The sequence below is a fragment of the Protopterus annectens genome, chromosome 2.part0 (assembly GCF_019279795.1).
Source record: "Protopterus annectens isolate FY-2018-M chromosome 2.part0, PAN1.0, whole genome shotgun sequence".
NCBI classification, from domain to species: domain Eukaryota; kingdom Metazoa; phylum Chordata; order Ceratodontiformes; family Protopteridae; genus Protopterus; species Protopterus annectens.
Window position 1 is genome coordinate 39,131,252 of NC_056728.1, and position 20,124 is coordinate 39,151,375.

General features: G+C 37.5%; 1 protein-coding gene across 3 annotated transcripts in view; it reads left to right on the forward strand.

The window, feature by feature from the left end:
• COL6A3 (collagen type VI alpha 3 chain) overlaps nt 1-20,124 on the forward strand; it is a 739,239-nt gene that overhangs the window by 296,769 nt on the left and 422,346 nt on the right. For all 3 annotated transcript variants that reach the window (XM_044060522.1, XM_044060523.1, XM_044060525.1), the window contains one exon: nt 10,988-11,575. In XM_044060522.1, coding sequence (XP_043916457.1) covers nt 10,988-11,575 — 588 coding nt within the window. The remainder of the gene's footprint in view (nt 1-10,987; nt 11,576-20,124) is intronic.

Below are 20,124 nucleotides of genomic sequence, written 5' to 3' on the forward strand. Positions count from 1 at the left end.
TGCCAGTATTTCCAATGTGTTAGCTGACAAATTCAGCAGATCTATCATGAGTCCTCATGACTGGGCCCTGAAGCTGTCATGGCATGTTGGATATTTGACCATTGTGGTCTTCCTTGCTGTGATCTTTTTGCCTCCCCAAGCAACCACAAATGTAGCAACTACTTTGCCCTGTCCCCCCGATGGGGGAGTTACCCAGGGACACTCTGGTCCATGACTGGCCATTGGGACTTCTATACAGTTACCCTGCAACTCCCCTCATTCCCAAAGTCTTACAGAAAGCCCGTCACCTGAAGACTTCTCTCATCCTCATTGCCCCCTTTTGGCCTCATCAGGCATGGGTTTTCCCTCCTTTGGCTCATCTGAAATATCTACCCTGGATATTGGATCCTGCCCCAGATCTCATTTTCCACCCTTGGTGGCTTTCTCTTCCCAATCTCCAGACTCTTCATCTAACCGCATGGTTCCTCCAGTTCCACTGATCCTTTCCCAGTCCAGGCTTCCCTCTCTGGTTAAGAGCATTAGCTTGGCTTCTCAAAAAATATCTGCCAAGAAGGTTTATTCAGTAAATGGAAGAAATTTTTGATTTATGCTAAACAGTGCAATCTAGATCCTTTTTCAGACCCTATTATTGACATTTTGTTGTTCTTGGCTTCTCTTTTTCACCAAGGGGCTAGTTTCTCTATGATTAAACTCCAGTTAGTGGCCATCTCTAATTTCCACTTGAATAAAAGTCCTACCTTTTCTTCCAGGCTATGCAAGGCCTTCCTCAAAGGGATCTTGCTCCTCAGATCTCCTTTCAAGGATCCCTCCCCACCATGGGATCTTACACTAGTGTTGTAGTCTTTGACTCAGAAACCCTTCGAGCCTGCAGCAACTTGTTATTTTAAATTTCTGTACTGGAAGATGGCATTCTTGGTGGCTATTGCTTCAGACAGGAGGCTCTCTGATTTGCAAGCTCTCAGCTTTAAGCCTCCTTTCATGGCATTCCACAAGGATAGGGTGTCTCTCAGGGCCAATCCTTCATTCATCCCTAAGGTAGCCTCAGGGGATAATCTTAACCAGTCTATCCAGCTTCCTGTGTTCTTCCCCAATTTTTCTAATAAAGGGGAGTATACATTGCATTGTCTGGATGTCCATAGAGAGCTACATTTTTATCTTATGAGAACTGAAGAATTTCAGAAGTTGGATCAGCTTTTTTTGCCTTCTCTCAGGCCAGGAAAGGTCAAGCAGTTTCCAAGGTTTCTGTTTCACATTAGATTGCCAGCTGTATTTCCTACATTTATGAAAGCAGGAACCTGGATCTTTCCAGACCAGTTAAAGCTCACTCTGCTAGGTCAGTAGCCACATCCTTTGCCTTCTTGGCAAAAGTTTCTTTGAATGAGATTTGCACTGCTGCTACTTGGTCTAATACCCACACCTTTGTTGCACATTATAAGTTGGATTTGGTGTCTAGGAACAGGGCTTCCTTTGTTTCCACTGTGCTTCGGCATATCCTTCCATGAGGCCTCCCATGGTTCATAGTATCTGGGGACTTTGACAAATCTGAGATGAATAATGACATGGGTAGCATCAGATAAAAAGTTATGTACTTACCATAACTTGGAATCTGTGCTGTCCAGCGTCATTATTCATCACATTCCCACCCTCCTTCCCACTCCTCCTAGAGATTTGGTAGCTACAGAAGGATGTCTTCCTTTAGGAGTTTTTCAGTTTTCTAGGCAGTCTAGACTGCCTTTTTCTCTATCCAGCAAACTCAGTCTGAGGGTTGTGGGTTAGTAAGGGATTATGGGAAGGGGAGGAGATTGAGCTCTAGATCTGTCCTTCAGTTGCCAGCTTACATAGCACAGATTCCAAGTTATGGTAAGTACGTAACTCTTTTTTTGTTTCAGTCTTACCCAAGAACCACATCAGTTGTTGAATGAAATATGTCCCAATCCTGATTTTAAAAATTTTGAAACTAGACAAGGGGGAGGCATCATAATAATGAACAAAACCTACTACATAAGCAAAATGTTCACTATTTTATATGACAAAGCATATTGTGAGATTTTTTTCATTGAACTTCATATAGCTTATACCAAAATTGATTTGTTGTGATATGAGTTGTTAATGCAAGGACAAAATGACGTAGAAATGTACATGTTTTTATCTCTTGACCAGCCCATTGCTCCCTCCATTTTTGGTATTCTTAAAATTCACAAGGATTTGGTGAATCCTCCACTTAGACATATTGTGGATGCTGGGAAGTCAAAAACCCACCTGATGGTTAAATTATTGGTATTTACATTGAAAGAGAGGGGGAAGTTATTTATATAAAGATTCCTGTGATTTGCTGTCCAAATGTAAAAAAGTGGTGTTTAGTGAACATATTCCCTGGTATTCAATAAAATGTACACTAAGTGTACACTGTTCTGAGTGAACAGACAACAAAAGTATAACTCTCACATTATTCCTCCTAAATTTAATTTTCCTACTGATTTTTGTTGCAGCTTTAAATACTGAGGGGGATTCATAAAGGTTACCACAGAGTGTAGACTACATGTGCACTTAGTATAATCTTTCTGAGTGACTAGAAAGGACAAAACATGTGGTAGGGATGTTCTTGAATACAGATCGCGTACTCTTAGTGTACACAGTGTAAGTGCCATTGAAACTGGCACATTATTTTTTTACAGTGGGATGTCATTGTTAATTCTGCATATTACAGGACTGGAATGGTCCTATGAATTTTTAGTTGGTCAAATGAATTTTACTGAAAAGGAAGCAAATAGTATGGTGGAATTGACGGAAATTGTGTCATCTAACAACTTTATATATTCTGAAGGGCAATTTTTTGCCAAAAAACATGTACTGCAATGGGGTGGCATATGCCCTCTTATTAGTAAATATAGTGATGGCCCAGTGGGAAAGTAAATTTGTTTTTAACAGTGTATTTGTGGACTAATGGCTAATGTACACCCAATGGATGATTATTTGTATTTTTTGGGTTGACTCAGTCAACAAAATACATGAATATATTGACTGTATTAGTTCAACCACTATTTTTTTTCACTTTTTGTTTCAGTTTACTTATTCAGTTGGGTACGACTCTATCAATTATTTAGATGTGTAAATTAAGAATGATATTGAAAAGCAAAAGTTTCTATTGGATATATTTAGGAAAACCAACCGACTCAATTTATTTTTTCACTTTAACATTTGTCATCTGAGAAATCAGAAAAACAGCTATGGTTAAAGGCCAGCTTTGTCAGGTTGGCCTGCATGATATCAAGTTCTGACACTTTTATTTGTGAATATAGTAAGTTAAGTGATGTGTTCTTGAAGACTGGATACTCTTTTTTCTTCATTAAATCTATCCTGAATTAAGTCATCTACAAAATAACTACTGTTTTGTATGTGCCCTTGTTTGGAAATGAGGCCAACAGTTTGGCAAATGGTGATACACTGAATGGCAATATGGACGTTAAACTGCCCAACATAAACAGTTTTGTAGAGCTTTTGCCACTACCATTTGTACTGACAGCTCTGAGACTGCTGAAATGTTTGACAAGAATTGGGCCTTTCCTTTTGAGGAACAATTCTGAGCTGCTTGACAAATTTGAGTTAAAACCTTGTATAGTATACAAATGGGAAAGGTGTCTCAAAGATTTTTTGAGAGAGACAGCAATTCAGAGGGACAGAAACCCAATAAAAATCATGGAACCCACAGGTGTGGGAGTTGTAACCATTGTAACAATATTTTGGTATGAGACTCTGTTGATGCTGGAGACACCAATAGTGAGGCTAGGGGATGTTCCACTTGCAACACCAAAAGGGTATATATTTAGCTTAATGCTCCAAATGTACAGGATTTTAAGTTGGAAAAACTGACAAGAAGTTGAAAGTGTGGATGTGCAAACATTTTTTATGATATTAGTAAACAGAAATGTGCAAACTCCCTGTTTAGGCATACATCCATTTTTTCCAGGTCACAGGTTTATATTTTTTGTTCTGGAAAATGTAGACAGGAATCCCAGAAGTGGTCCCTGGGGGCTGATTTTGGAAAAAAGGGAACTGTGGTGGCAGCTCTATCTTAATGGAGGGAATTTTCTGGGGTTGAACGACACATCTGTTTCTTGCCTTTTTAAGTTAAAAAGTTATCAATTATGACTATTTTTGTTAAGAATTGAGTATTTATATTTAGGTGGGATGTTTTAGAATTCTTATAATAATTTAGATGTGTTTGTGGAATTCGGTTTAAGTGGAGTAGGTATTTTAAAAACCTGCGGTATATGAGAGTCCTTTCCTATTGGACTAAATGTGTCATGTGATTTACTGGAAGACTTTAAAAATATCATTTTAACTTTAAGATTCTGAAGAAGTTCCTTTAATATTCTGATGAAGATTCCATTTGTGGGGTGAAAACACTCAAGGTTTATTCACTGTGTGGCTCAATATGGTATTTTGCAATGGTGGTGGTGTGGTCACATCTCGCTACTTGTGGTTTTTATTGGGTTTTTTTTGAGATTTTTCACTTCTTAGTTTACAACTCACCCAGATATCTTAGATCTAGAGAAAAGTTATTAGAAGTACATCTTTATGGGTAAAACAGGAGGGTATATCTCTGCAGTTTGTGTATGTGTGTGTGTGTGTGTGTGTGTGTGTATGTTGTGTATGGGGATGGGTGTCAGTGTGTGTGTGTGCATGTGTGTGTGTGCCTGTGTGCGTGCGTGTGTGCGTGTGTGAATGTGGCAGCTTTATTATGTCTTCGAATTCCATATTAGTCCTGTTGCACTATTGGGCACTACTACTTGGCTCAAATAATAAAAGTCCACCAAGAAAGCGTGGTTTGTAACTTTTATAGTGTTGTTTGTTAATAAATCAGATTCTATTGTAAACTTTGTTGCCTTAGTGGATTTAGGCACACAGCATAGCGGACGCTTTCTTGGTGGACTTTTATGGTGTGGACTTTCGCTGACTTTTTGGAGTAATTATTTGCTCAAATAATGCTGGTGACAATAATTTGTCCGAATCTCAGCCATTTTCTTTTGTCTAATAATACATCTAAGGTAACAGTGCGAATATAATGTACTATCAATAATCTATTTTGTCTCATCTTTCTGGAAGAACAAAGCAGAATCCATGCAAAATATATACGCTGATTAACAGTATGCTAAAGTTTATATAATTAGAGCAGTCCAGGAAATCCAATGCACAGACAAGGATTTAATGTATGTTCATCATTAGATCACTGTTGCAGTACTCTAAGCTACATAGTCCATATCTTACCAAGGATTGGACAAATGGCTAGCTTCCAAAGCTTTAGGGTACCTTCCATGTGCCCTAGCCACTGAACAGCTTAAGGAGAGCAATATAAAATCAGTGGCTAGGGCACCAAAACTTCAGAACTTTCTTGGTATTGAAATGTGGTATTCCATGCATGCTTCAAGTGATTCATGGTCAACTAGTTCTTTTCCAAAACTGATAACCTCCTTCCTGGGCAAAAACAGCTTAAAACTAAACCACAGCATGTCACTGAAAGCCGTATTGCAGAAAATGTGGCTTCAGTCTTGTATGTAATGTACAAAGATGTCAGAAATAAAAATAAACTCTCCAAAGTCTGCCTTATACATTACATAGTACAGAGTTTATTAGTGTATTTTACTGCATGACTTTTAAGAATTTTACATTGTTTCTACCCAGATTCTGAGGAAGTTCTGTTTTCAGGGAAAAAAGCGATTAATCTAATCTTGGATAGTGAACTGTGAATTGTGTTGCTAATAAACTCTGTACTACTTAATGTATAAGGTGGACTTTGGAAACCTTATTTTTATTTCTGACATCTTTGTACAAATGTTCATGAATGGCACCATCTTCTCCAAGACTAGGTAGTTAAGAAACCTTTTGGGGAATATTTTCCATGCTATCAGTTTTGTGGAGAAAAGTTTAGCTTTTCTGTCAGAAATTTATGCTACAAGCTAGGACTGGTGGTTTTAATGGCTGTCACTAGAAACCTCTACCTCAAATTTTACATTTTTGGTTAGATTTCCCTGTTGAGGAATACCTGTCAATGTCAAATTTATATTTTTCTGTGAGAAAAAATAATTTTTCAGTCAAAACTATTAGCTAGGGGTTAGAACTTGTAGTTTTGGGGGTTGTAACTAAAAAAAAAAATACCTGAAAACTTATTTTTTCAATCAGGTTGCTTCACTGACTCTTCTAAGCCTTGCTACCTGATTGTCAGATATCTTTTTCAGTAGACAGACATCCTGGTTCTCTGTGAGTATTCACTTCTAAATTTTCATTTTTTAGTATTGAAAAGTGTAATGTTTCTGTGAAAAATTGTTGATACGGGTTGGAGCTAGTACGTTTGGTGGATGTCACTAAAATATTTTACATCAAAACTTAGTTTTCACTCAGGAGATAATACAGACTATTCAAGGCTATGCTATGGACTTGTCAGGCACCTTTTGTCTGGGTCCTGACAACTGAATCATACCCTCCGCTAACCACAAAAAAAATAAAAAATCTTTCATGGGAGGCTTCAGTCTTGATGCTGACTTCCTCTTTTCCTCATCAACTGTTGAGTGACTCTGTTATGGCCGTATCTGGTCCCTCAGACCACCATGAGTTTCTTTGAGTCCCTCTAGTGTTGCTTCTCAGGAAGTCACTAAGAATCAGGATACTTCAGGTAGGGGAAAACCACACTTTGTAGCATTGATGAAGGGAGCGGGCAATGTTCCTTCACTTAGATGCTCTGAATAACTTCCTCCCTGGAGATGGGTCCATTCTTTAGATTGCTTATTTTCTAGGGGGTTCTTCCAGTGAAAGCAAATGTAAAGTTTCTTCTCCTAAGGCAGATAAGTAGGATTGGCTAGGATTATTTAAAGTATTTCAGTCTTTTAATTGAGCCTCCCCCTCATTTAAAAAGGAAAACAATTTTCTGTCTTGTAAATTCTGATTCTCAGTATGTGGGATAAGAATTAGAATTGGATGGCATTTCTCAAGTTCCCAATCCTCAGAATGGGAGTCTGTCTTTGAAGAATATCATTCTTCAGATTCTCCACCTTTTTCTGGTACTGTGGCCAGCATTTTGTAGTTGCCGCCAAGACAAGACTCGGGATCCTTTTAAGGCCCAGTCTTCTTTGTTTTGCCAGTATTTGTGTGAGTTATTATCCTCTGGCCTTTCTGTCAAGATTCTGCTTTCAGCCATATCTGCTTGTCTGCTCTTAAAGCTTCCCCTTTCTACCCTACTTCAAGTGAGACAGTTTTTGAAAGGGGTTTTTACATATCCATCCACCTATTAATTAGATGGTGCCTTCTTCAGATCTTAATTTTGTACTGCAAAAACTTAGCATGTTTCCTTTTGAACCTGCTGATGAGGCTGATTTGTTCTTATCTTGGAAACTAATGTTAATCATTTCTCTGACTTCTACAAGAAGAATATCTGAGTTACGGGTTCTCATTGTGAGTCATCCCTATCTCATTTTTTACAAAGACAGGGTAAGATTAGACCAAATCCTTCCTTTATGTTTAAGGTTGTTTTGGAGTCTACTTTGAACCAGGCTATAATCTCCCTGTTTTCTTTCCAGAACTAACTAACTAAATAAATAAATAATAAAAAGGAGAAATAATTTTAAACAATGGGTGCCCACAGGCAGATCAGTTACTACGCAGACAGGGCAAAACCTTCAGAATTTCTGGTCAAATTTATTTCCTATGAAGGTAAGAAAAAAGCAAAATCAATGTCAAAACAGACATTCTAAATGGTTATCTCATGCTATTGTTTTTTGCTATTTTTACTGAAACAGGACACTTCCATGTAAAGTTAGGGTCTACTCTACCAGGGTTTTGGCTACTTCTCTGGCATTTTGTAAATGGGTGGACTCTAAAAAATATACTACAAGCAGCAATTTGGTCATCTGTGACACCTTTACCAAGTACTACAAACCAAATTATTTCTCTAGGTTGAGTAAGCTTTGCTTGGGCTATTCTCTAAAGATTCCTGGACTCTGATCCTTCTTTCTTTTCCCTTTCTTTCTAAGATCTGACTTTTGTCCCCTATAGTGTAAGTCCTGGCAACAGTAATCTAATGGAGGACACACTACAGATGTGTAAGTAAACATACTATAATAGTAGATGTTTGATAGCTAACTTTTGTGGTAGGAATACCCTCTCTTCTTCCCCCTCTTTAATAGTGTTTTATGCAAGGGTGGAATATTTGTTTTTTTTTTTTTCCTTTTCCTCCTAGCACATACTTAGCTGGCAGGGCTCTAGCATCCCTGGTACTGAGACAAGAAAGCTCTGACATTCCGGTGCCTTAGCCAGTGAATTTATACTGCTCTTCTTGAGCTATGTAGTGACTAGGGCACATGGAAGGTCTCCTAAATCTTTGGAAGATGGCCAGCTGTCCATTCCTTGTCAGGATATGTACAATATAAATTAGGGCACTGCAACTGTGATAGATTCAAGTATCTAGTGTTATGTTAAGGTTACTTACACAATTGTACTTTTCTAATTTATTTTTATTTATTTTATTTATTTTACATTTGTTGACCGGGCTAGTCTAGCTGGACATAATATCCGTTTTCAGTAGAGGCCCGGGGAGAAAAGCTCCAGTACAGGCAATAAACAATGATTTATCACATAAAGCATAATATGAGTAAACAAAACAAGGTAGAAAGAAAAATAAGTTTCAACACAAAACAAATACTAAAAATAGGAGATAAACTTATACTACATACTACTATATTAGACTTATAAAACAGTAACAATAACACAAAAAGAAGTTACACAGACAGATAAAAAGGTTACTGGTAAAGCCTAATTCTTAGATATGACTCTCAAACTCTTGAAAGTTTTAGTGAGGAGCTCAGTAAGGGGGATAGGGGGGTAGAACTTGGTGAGTGAGGACATGATTTCAGTCGGGATTTGCACATGGACACATCCATTGTGTTTTGAGATGTTCTTTAATGTGTTTTTTGAAAAGAGAGGTAGAGTTTTGATTAGTTATTTCTTGAGGGAGTTGATTCCAGATTTTACCTATGGAATTTGCAAGTAATGAATCCCCAGCTTTATTATATGATTTAGTTAGAGATACTAGGAGTTTATTAGCAGAACGGAGTGTGGCTAGGTTTTTATATGGTATAATCAGTTTTGTAAGGCTAGGGGTGACATCAGGGTAGTAAAGGGTCTTATGAATGATGAGTAGTTGTTGATAGAGTAAGTGGTTATTTAGCTCTAACCAGTCTAGATGTTTGAGGTTAAGACAATGGTGAGTTATTGGGGGAGTAGCAGTGATGAATCTGGCTATGCTATTGTAGCAGATAGAGAGTTTGGTAATGTTATTTTTGGATAAGTTAGTATAGATAGGTGAGGCATAAAAGAGGGTGGAGATCAGGTGTTTCTATGCAATGGTTTTTCTAGCTTCTGGGGTAAGAAAGGGTTTAATTCTGTAGAGTGTCCCAATTTTTTTTGTTGACAGTTTTAATAGTGGTGTTAATGTGTTCATCGTAGTTGAGATGGTTATCAATAGTTACACCTAGCAGTCGAGTGGTCTTATCAGGGTTTATACTGGTTGCATTATTTGAGGAGATAGTAAAGAGAGGTGTGGGAGATTTATGAGTAGGAGTAAAGAGAAGAAGTTTAGTTTTTTTGGGGTTAAGGAGGAGGCAGTGTTGCATAAACCAATTTTCAACATATTGGAAGACTGTTTGGGTGAGGGACTGGAGGGAGGGAATATTTTTAGCAGTGCAGATTAGCGTTGAGTCATCAGCATATTGAATGCAGGTGGCTTGTGGTATATTCAGATGTAAGTCATTGATAAATAAGGAAAAAAGAAGGGGACCTAGGATTGATCCTTGTGGAACACCAATATTTACTGAGAGTAAGGAAGATAGGTTGTTCTCCCAAAGGACTGCTTGTTGCCTGTTATGGAGATAGCTCCTAAACCACTGTAGTGAGTGTGGGCTGAGAGAATAAAGGTTTAGTTTGTCAAGAAGTATATTGTGGTTAACCATATCAAAGGCTTTTGAAAGATCTATGAAAAGTGCTGAGGAGAAACAATTATTGTTCCTATTATTGTTTATGGAGTCAGAGAAGGAAAGGAGGGCAGTTGTAGTACTGTGGAATGGTCTAAAACCATGTTGACAGTTAGCTAGAAGTTTGTTTTGAAGAAAGTAGTTAAGCATTTGTTTGTGAACACATCTTTCCATAATCTTGGCTAATGGGGAAAGTAAGGCAATAGGGCGAAAATTTGAGAGTTCAGTTGATGAGCCTCCTTTATGTAGGGGAATTATATGAGATATTTTCCATAAGGTGGGGATTGTTCCTTCAGTGATAGTCCTATTTATCAGTATGGATACAGGATAATTGATAGCTTTAGCAGCTATTTGTAGGTATTCAGATGGGAGTTGGTCAGCAGATGGGGTGCAAGGTTTTTAATGTACAGATAACTATTGGTACAGCTATGGTTATTCTTAATTTGTTTTCAGTATAGAACACTAAACTTAATGCTCGATAAAATATAACACTTATTGATAGGTTTTGAATATAGAAGGTATCTAAATGCCATGGAAAAGAAGTCACCTATATGTCCACTATGGATTCAACATGTAACTTCACTTTATTCAAGAAATACTTAAGAAAAGTAGCTGTGCTGTTTGCAGTTATTCAGTAAACTAAGGTGGAATTTTTAATTTGTGCCGGAATTATTATTTTGTTTTTCACTGAACTGATGAATTTTTTTTTGGGGGGGGGGGCGGGGGCTGAAACAATGACTTGCTTGTTTTGGACCTGCATCTTTTATCATATTGCATATTTTAAAAAGCTACAGTTGAGGACACTATCTTGTTATACCATTTGTGTTGTCACTCACTGCATGTTTTCTGTAAAAGACTGTCTATACTTTAGAACAGACTGCAAACTAAGTATTTATATGCGATTGTCATACAAGAAAATCTTTTAGTATATTTTTTACATTCATTGCTTTTCTTTTATTTATTTACAGTAGGTGGAAAGAGAGATGTTGTATTTCTCATTGATGGATCACGGAACAGTGCCACAAATTTTCCCTTGATGCGACGTTTGATGGAGAGAACAGTGAATAATATGGTCATTGGCCCTAACAATGTACGCGTAGCAGTGGTCCAGTACAGTGACAGTGCTAGAACTGAGTTCCTGCTAAATCGGTATTCAAATAAAGACGATGTCTTGAATGCTATAAGAAATCTGAGGCACATGGGAGGAAATCAAATTAGAACAGGAAATGCTCTGAAGTATGTGTCAGACAATGTCTTCACCAGGTCAGCAGGCAGTAGAAAGGAGGAAGGAGTTCCCCAGTTCTTAGTTGTTCTACCCAGCGGACCTTCCACTGATGACGTTACAAACCCTTCACGTGAAATCAATGCAGCTGGAGTAGCAACTTTTGCAGTTGGAGTCGGAAATGCAGACATAATAGAGCTCAGAAGGATTTCTCTAATTCCAGATAGTTCTGTGTCCATATCAAGTGATGAACAACTTACTAATATCGATGGCACAATAGCTTCTTTAGGAGCCCTCAGTGCAAGAGATGTTATAAAACTGAAGCCAGCTGCAGGTAAGGTGCTCATTACAATATCAGCATCAGACTAATGTTCTTTGATCCACGATGATGATGCCTTCACAAATTACTGTAATATAGATGGCATAATGGTCTCAAAACTCATATGCATTTTGTCATACCATATGACAAAGGTGATTCAGTTCAGAAATTGTTGGAATGATACATAGTGGATAGTTTTTTACTGATCTAATATTTATTCATAATTAACACACTCTTCCCTATTTTGTCCCACTCATGAACTTCTGGATATTTTAGAATCATAAGACTAACTATTTGATAGCTTTCTTTCATTTCAATCTTGGTGAGTACCAAACTGTGCAATGCATTTTAGTTTATTTAATATGTAAAGAACATGTAATGATAGATGTTTAATGCTTTTTTTTTTTGTGGCATTAGTTAAACAGGAATAATATGTCAAACCAAATATTAGTCAAGACCCATGAAAAATGTCCAAGACTTTGCAGTACAGTACAATTTCAGATGCAGTACTGTCAATTATAAATTCAGATAATAAATTCAGATATACATTTACCCGCGGTGGTGGTGCTGCGGTAGCGTTGTCGCCTCACAGTAAGACGCTGTCTGGTTTGATTCTCAGATAGAGCGTCTTCTGCATGGAGACATGCGTGAATGGGCATACATTTGTTGAAGGTTGTGCGTCAGGCCTGGCAAGCCGGTACTAAAAATCAACTGCCAATCATTAGCAGACCAGAGTTCTGCTGTGGCGACCCCTAACCGGGAAAAGCCGAAAGACACAAACAAACATTCAGATATACACTTACATATGTCACATTGTTCAGATACAGATCACAATTTACATTACACTATATAGTACATGTAATTAACATGAAAAGCAGCATATCTGTGACTGTAGTAACATATAAAAGAGTAATATACTGTAATTGTATACAGATGGTTGTTTTAGGGAAGGAGATGCTAATAAGGTGTTATACAATTGACATGCTTCTCTTCTCCTAATTACAATAATTAGGTACTTACTCTAGGTGTGTATTACAAATCTTCGTCATGCAACCGCTGACGTGTCTAGGGCATTGGATACTTAGATAATTATTTAGATCTTGATTTTGCAACCTGTATGCCTTTAAGCCAACATTAATATGATACATTGTAGATAAATGTTTAGGAAGGAATTACCCATCTTCTGTATCAATGAGATACAGTAGATACATATATACACACAATGAAAAATGATAAGGAGCAAATTCTTCAATATTTTAGAGAGAAGACACTAGATACCAGGGAAATGCTTTAGAGTGCCTTAAGGGCACTTAATACTACCCAAAGTCATATGACACCAGTACCTCTGAAACCCCCCATCCTCACTAAAGAACATGGTCTAAATTCAGAAAGGTTGCCGTGAGGTGTCTTTGCTACCCCCTGCAAATGGCTGGCTACAAGCTTAGTCTCATAAGTATGGCATACGACACTGGTGATACCACTCCATAATGGTTGGCTTACTGCCAGCCCTGGAAAAGATAGGCCTATCAGCCTGATGAGTCTGATTTATAGGGCCAAATAAATGTTTATGTGCATATTTATTTGTTTGTTTTCGATAGCAGAACGTCGTACTTGGAGAAAAAAACTTCTTTTCAGCAGAAGCCTAGAGAGAAACACTCCAAAGGCAGCTAAAATAACACATTTGCAATCTTTTATTTGTGTAACATATTCCCAAGTATGAAAGTCTACACTTGCTTAGAGATATTGTAGAGGATTATTTTATATTACTTAACTATAAATGTGAAGACAACAGTTATATTTAGTAAAAGAAAAAAGTAGCATTTTGTTTTCAGAAAAAACATATTTTACATCAGGAGTAGTAGGCTGTTAAAGGTGAGAGAATTAGTAGTAGTAATCACACTAAGTATATTCAATTCTGTACACAATTGTTTAAAAGGTAGTCACACTATATTAGCAGAAATGCTTCAAGTATGTCTTAGTATATGGAGAAAAGCAGATATGATGTTGACAGTTCTAACATTCCTTTAGTGGTAAGGATATGTGGGAGGAGAAGAAGAAGATGGATGACTGAGTTATGCTAAGATGTGGGAGAGCTAGTGTGAGATAGTTATTTAGAGTGTGAGGGCAAGACAACTTGGTTGGGAGAAAGGCAAGAGGGTAATGAGCTAAAGTATTGTCATTTGGAGGATGGCAGTTTTTGAGATAAGGAAAGCAGTGAAGAGAAAGTGGGACACACTTGTCTGGATGTGGTGCTCAAGCAAATAATAAATGTTTGTCAATGTGGATAAGACAGATCATGTGTTAGTGGCTATATTTGGTAGAATAAATTACCCTGGAGGATCTAAATATTGGTATTTTTAAATGTTAGTTAGATAGGATTTAATACTGGATTGAAATGGTTGGAGTCTGTGATTTGGTGACGTGAAGTGAGATTGGTATGGAGCGCCACATTTTAGCAATTTATTTTACTTGTCTATTAGTCTAGGTGTAACCAGGAAAGTCAGACTGAGCCAATGGCACTTTTTCTACAGAAACCCAGGAGAAAAGCTCCACAACACATTCAAAAATATTTAAACAGATTAAATATTTTACAATATGCTGGGAAGAAAGGCTCCACAAAATACACACAAACACTTTTTACAATAGCTGGTAAGTAAATGATCTAAAACTGGAGAAAATCCCCACAACAGATGATACACAAACAGATTGAAATACATTTTCAGAATAGTACTAAGATAAACTAAGATCAAGAATACAATATGAACTACAAGAAGCAAGTTACTTTGCAGAATTGGATAGCCTATGTCAAGTAAACTAATATATCATTTTTTCAAAATATTGACTATATTTCTAATAATACATGGAGGTGAGCAATAATAGAGTACTGCCAAAACAGACAAGAGTAATAGAATGAAAAGAGGAGGAGTAATGAGCCAGAAGAAACATTAAGGACATGGAGAGAGAGTTTATTATTAGGGAGAGTGAGAACATTGCTGAAGGACATTAGAGAGGAAAGACAATAGTAGAAAGCTTGGCTGAAGAGGTAGAACATACATTAGGAGTATGGTATCATTAAAGTGAGAGCTTTTTTTGACATTAAACCATTACTACCTGGTAAGATGTGGATGTGTTAGTGAATTAAGAGTGAGAAAGGCATAGTTAAGTTTATGCATTTGTTTTGAGGGTTGTACAGGTCCTGGTCTAAGTGTCAGTTAGATATTTTTTAGATTGGCTTTGAAATTGGAAAGGTTGCTAGTATGTTTAAGGGACAAGGGGATAGAGTTCAGGAGTGGGCTACATAGCTGGAATACAGACAGTTTCCTGCTGACAAATGTGCTATGTAGGTAGGGAGGCACATTTTGTTTTCAGATCTTATTAGTCTAGTAGGGGTGTACATATCTAGTGAGTCTAATAGAGCTTTGCTTTTTTCTGGTTTGTATATTAATTTGTGGACTAGGATTTTTGGTGAGTTTTTTGATAACTTGTTGCACAAGCAAATCAGATTTCAGGTTATCTTCAGCTGTCATGTCTACTAGATTTGTATGGGGAATGACTTCTATGGGGATGTTATCAGAGGCTGTAATTGAGAGACTTTTTTGGGGTGTTTAAGGGCTTTTGGGGGGAATAATAGCAGGTTTGTTTGTTTTGGATTGAGTAGAAGCTGGGAGTTGTTGAGCCAGCTTTCAACTGATGAAATAACTCTTGGGCGATGTGTTTTAGAGTAATTGGGTTACTGGCAGAATAGATTAATGTGGAGTTGCTGGCATATTGTATGAGGGATACTTGACATAACAATACAGTTACCATACAGGGAATCACTACGGGAGTTTTAAGATGGGGTTATGAGTACAGGATGCTTCAATGAGGAGTATAATGTGTGAGAGTGTTTATACTAGCTGAGTAATGAGTAAATAAAGAGTCAGTTGTCAATAAGGTGGTGGATTTTGTGCACAGTTTTGAGCTGGTTAAGTTTCAGGATATTTAGGACAGAGAGAGAGTTAAATTTTGTTAGTGCTATGCAGTGCTGAGTTTTGTTAGGTTGAGTGAGGGCAAATTTAACTATTTTATTGTAAGATTGCTCTAGTATCATAAGTTGTGCTGTGCAGACAAATTTGAATAGGTGAGGCATAGGACAGGGAGGAGGAGAAAGCAGGCAGTGACTGTGGCTTTCTGGGCCTGGTCAGTTAAATATGTTTTGCCTTTGTACAATAGTCTTCATTTCTGGTATGTATTTTTAGTCACTTGATGGATGTGCATGTTGAATTTTAGATTTTTGTCTATGACTCCAAGTAGTTGAGTGGAATGTACTAACTCAGTAATGGTGCCACTGAACAGTTTGCTATACAGCGGGTGTTGAAGAGAGTTGAACGATTTGAGAGATAGTGTTGGGTTTTGTTAGTGTTAAGAGCAAGGCTGGAGCTATTTAGCCAACTTTCTGTAACTGTAAAGACTTGTGTGAGTGAATTTCAGGGAGGGCACAGGTGGAGCATATGACTAGGGTATCATCTGCTTATCAGATTAGTAATTAATGGCTTAGTGTGACTGGTAGATCATTGATGAATGCATTAAAAAGCAGTGGGCCAAGGACAGAACCTTGGGGAATACCTACTGAGTTGGGAGCTGTGAATAACCTAGCATGTTGCTAGTTGACACTTTGAGGTCTGTGGGAAAGGTAGGAAAGGTACCATTGGGTAGCAGTAGTTCAGACCCCTGTATATGGAAGTCTAGTCAGAAATGTGTGATGTGATACTGTATCAAAAGATTTTGATAAGTCCAGGAAGACCGATAAGAGTAGAAGTTTGTTGCTTCTTTGTGAGTGAATTGAATTGAGGAAAGAGGGCAGGTTAGTATCAGGGCTGTGGAATGGTCAAAAGGGAAAGGAGATTGCAGGTCAGAAGGTGTTTTAGAATTTGAGAGTGGATACATTCTTCTATCATTTTTGAGAGAGGAGATAAAATTGCTATGGATCTGAAGTTAGTGTATGGACCTTAAGTTAGTGATGTCATGAGAGTTGCTATTTTGTGTCGCAGTAGTATAGAAAAATGTTTCCAGATGTTGGGAAACTGTGAAAACTGAATAGACCTGTTAATGACAATTGAGATATGACAGGATAGGCAATAATGTCCACAGCATTATGAGATTTCCTGAGAGGAGGTTGTCAGGACTGGTGTAGATATTTTGTTTTCTTAGGATATTTCTTTTAGGTGAAGTAGGGGTAGGCTGAAAACTGAATGTGACCTGATCCGGGTTGTGTCATAAGGTAGGTAGGAGAAGTTTGGGTGTCTTGTGTTATGGCTGTGGCAGTTTTAGTGAAGTGGGTATTCAAAGCACAGACTATATTGAAGTCATATTTGTTGGGCATAAGATTTGGTTTTGTTTGCCAGGTTTAAGAAGATGAGAAATTGTTGCCCAGAATTGTTTTGGTGATTTGGAAAAGTATCTTGGTTATTGTAGAAGTTTTTTTGGAGATGACACAGGTTTTAGCTTTGTTTCAAAGACAACTATGCTGTTGAAAAGTAGCTGTGGTTTTGTGGGTTTGCAACATGTGCTAAGCCTCCTCTCGCAGTCCCATTAGTTGTTTAGTGAATAACGTTAACCAGGAGACTGGTCTAGATTTGATTTTTTTTTTCCTGCTGTGTGCATGCTGATTAAGAATGTTTATTAAAGTGTTTAAGGTTTCAACAACATTCTCTATGGAGAGTTGCTTTAGGAAATTCCAGTTGCAGACTTGTACAGATGCAAGTAAAGTATCAGCATCAAAACTGAGTTACATAGTTTGGGTTTGCAGTGTTTATTAGAGAACAGATGACAAATGAAGGCTGGTGATCACTAAGGGTATGTGGCAATTTTCTGGAATGGGCTGTGTTGGTGGGATCAGTTGTCGGTCTAAAGTAGAATTAGTGGAGGATGATTTATTGAATCTTCTAGGGGAGTGGATTATTTGGGTAGAATAGTATAGATTTATGCAGGAGTGGTCTGTGTGTAGGGGAGAATTTGGCCAGTTTATGTAACATTTCCCAAAATGACATTTTCTAAAGGAAGGTTATGGGAAGAGAAGCATAGAATATCTTCCAGTATTGGCACATCTGGGATACTGTTGGATGGGATGTATAACAGCATTATACATATGGGCTTTGCATTGTTTAGCTGAAGTATTGCTATAAGGATTTCAACTTCTGAGAAAGAATGAATGGGTTTGGAATAAGGTTCACTTGCAAGTTGTTGCAGTATAGCTTACCAATGCTTCCACCTTCTTTAGATGATCAGTCCTTATGCAGCATGATGTAATGTTGGGGGAGGATTTCAGTACATGTAATTAAAGTAAGAGTAGGGTCTTCGAGTTTGTGAGTTTGGATCAAGGCATGTACCTGGTGGCTTTGTTACATATGCTTTGAATATTTCGGTTAAAATGTTTAAACTAGAGTTTTTCTGAGAAGATTTGATAGATAAGTAATTATGCTGTAGGGAGGAGTGGGGACCTGGTTTGGAATAAATATTTTTATGCAGTAGCAGTTTGATGTATTAGTGGTGAAATATATGTTTAGAGTAGTTAGTTGTTTTGTTATAGAGCATTGCGGATGATTAAAGATGTATACGGTGATAGTGGAAGAAGATGAAATTTTAGAAAATGAATGGTGCAGGTAAAGAAAAAGTGAGAAGAGATTGCTGCTTATGATGTGATTGTAAATACAGTATGGTGAGTTGTGTGCGAATTTGGAAATAGATTCAAACTTTAGTGGGAAATGGTAGTGGGTTAACATTGAGAGGGCTGGAAGTGGTATTAGGAGCCAGATTTGAAGAAGAATCATGGTATAATTAAGTTAACAGATGTACAATATGGTGTGTTTGTAGCTGAGTTGTAATTTATTCATGGAAGAGTTTTTGCAAGTGTGAATGAATGGGTCTTGTAGTTGATATGGATAGGATAGATTAGAAAGTTTATTGAAGGTATGAGTGAGAGATTACGATTGTTAGTGGAGACAGGGAGGTGTGGCCAGTTTAGTTTAAATATAGAGTATGAGGGTATGGGTAGGAATGGGGGTAAGGTAGGGGAGAGGAGCGAAGATGAGAGTAGTGAGGCTGGATGTAGCAGGCTGGCATCATGGGGACAATGACAATCTCACTTAGCCAAAAAATATCTCTTACTTTTGAGACCTTGGGAGGATAAGTAACAATGTAACTAAGTAGTCTTTGGGTAATACAAAAGCTTGCTTGCTGGATTGGCATAGACATTAAACATCTCATCAGGCTAGATCTGCATCTGTTTGGTTTTGTAAAAGGTAGATGCTGTATAATAAATATGGTTAACATCTTTAAAAAGGTAACACAAGCTGTTGACAGTGGTTATACTGTACAAACAGCCTACCTTGATTTGGCAAAGCCATTTGACACCATCCCCTATGATGGCATAATTAATAAACTAATTACATTGCAGATAGACCAATATGTGTTAAGATGGATAGCTAATTGGCTAAAAGACTGAATCCACATGGGCCAGATGCGGAGGCATTAGAGAAGATGATGGTGAACAGTTGTCCTCCAGAGTTCAATGCTCTGACTGCTTTTGTTTAGTATTTGGTTTTCTGACTTAGATGCCAAAAACAAGACCTATGGCTAAGCAAGTTTGTGAATGCCTGCAAATTGGGAGTCATTGTCAAAACCCTGTCTGACGCAGAAACCCTCCAACAGAAACTTAGTTACAAATGCATGTTGTTATAAATGCATGTTGTGTTGAAAGTGGAGTTACTTTTTTAAGTGTTATTTTACTAAGAAGAAGAAGAATATGCACATTCAACAAATCTATTAAATATAGAAACAGATACACTTTTATAATTTTATGGTGATTAATGGGCTTAAATTAAATGATAAAAATGCAGTTTTGTCACATTTGGCACACAAACCACCCACACTGTATAGCACCGACAATACTCATCTTCAGAATGAAAATGTAGCTAGTGACATGGGAATCTGGGTTGATAATTACTTCTCCATTTATCACCATGTTGTAACATTTTTCAGGAAATCTTTCTACTTAACATAGCTTATTGTCAAGGGAATATCATCCAGATATTAAGAAATTATTGTGTCGTATTCACCACTGATCAAACCAGTTATAGAATACAACACACCCTTTGGCATGTACCTCACCAGACTTATCAAAAACTTGGGAAGACCCAAGAGGTTTCCATAAAAGAAGAACACAGGCTTAAAATCCCTAAACCACCAGAAAAGACTAGTCACGCTGTCACTTTTTTCTGTCTTTTATGCTCCTCAGAGGAGGACTATTTCTTGATTTCTAAGCAATCAGTGACCCAGGAGTCCAGGATCTTTCATACCTTTACAAATCAAACAATTTTACAAATACCAGAACAAGGGATCTAAATTACTTCAGTAGATCAGTAAAACAAGGTGGAGAGACTTATTACTCTGTCTCCCTCATCTCTGGAATCAACACCCCTTGCAGATAAAACAGTGTGATACATTATCTTCCTTCAAACAGGACCACAATAATTGGATGGATATTCATAATTTAATTTCAGACTTGTCTGGTCTAGCCCTCGTTG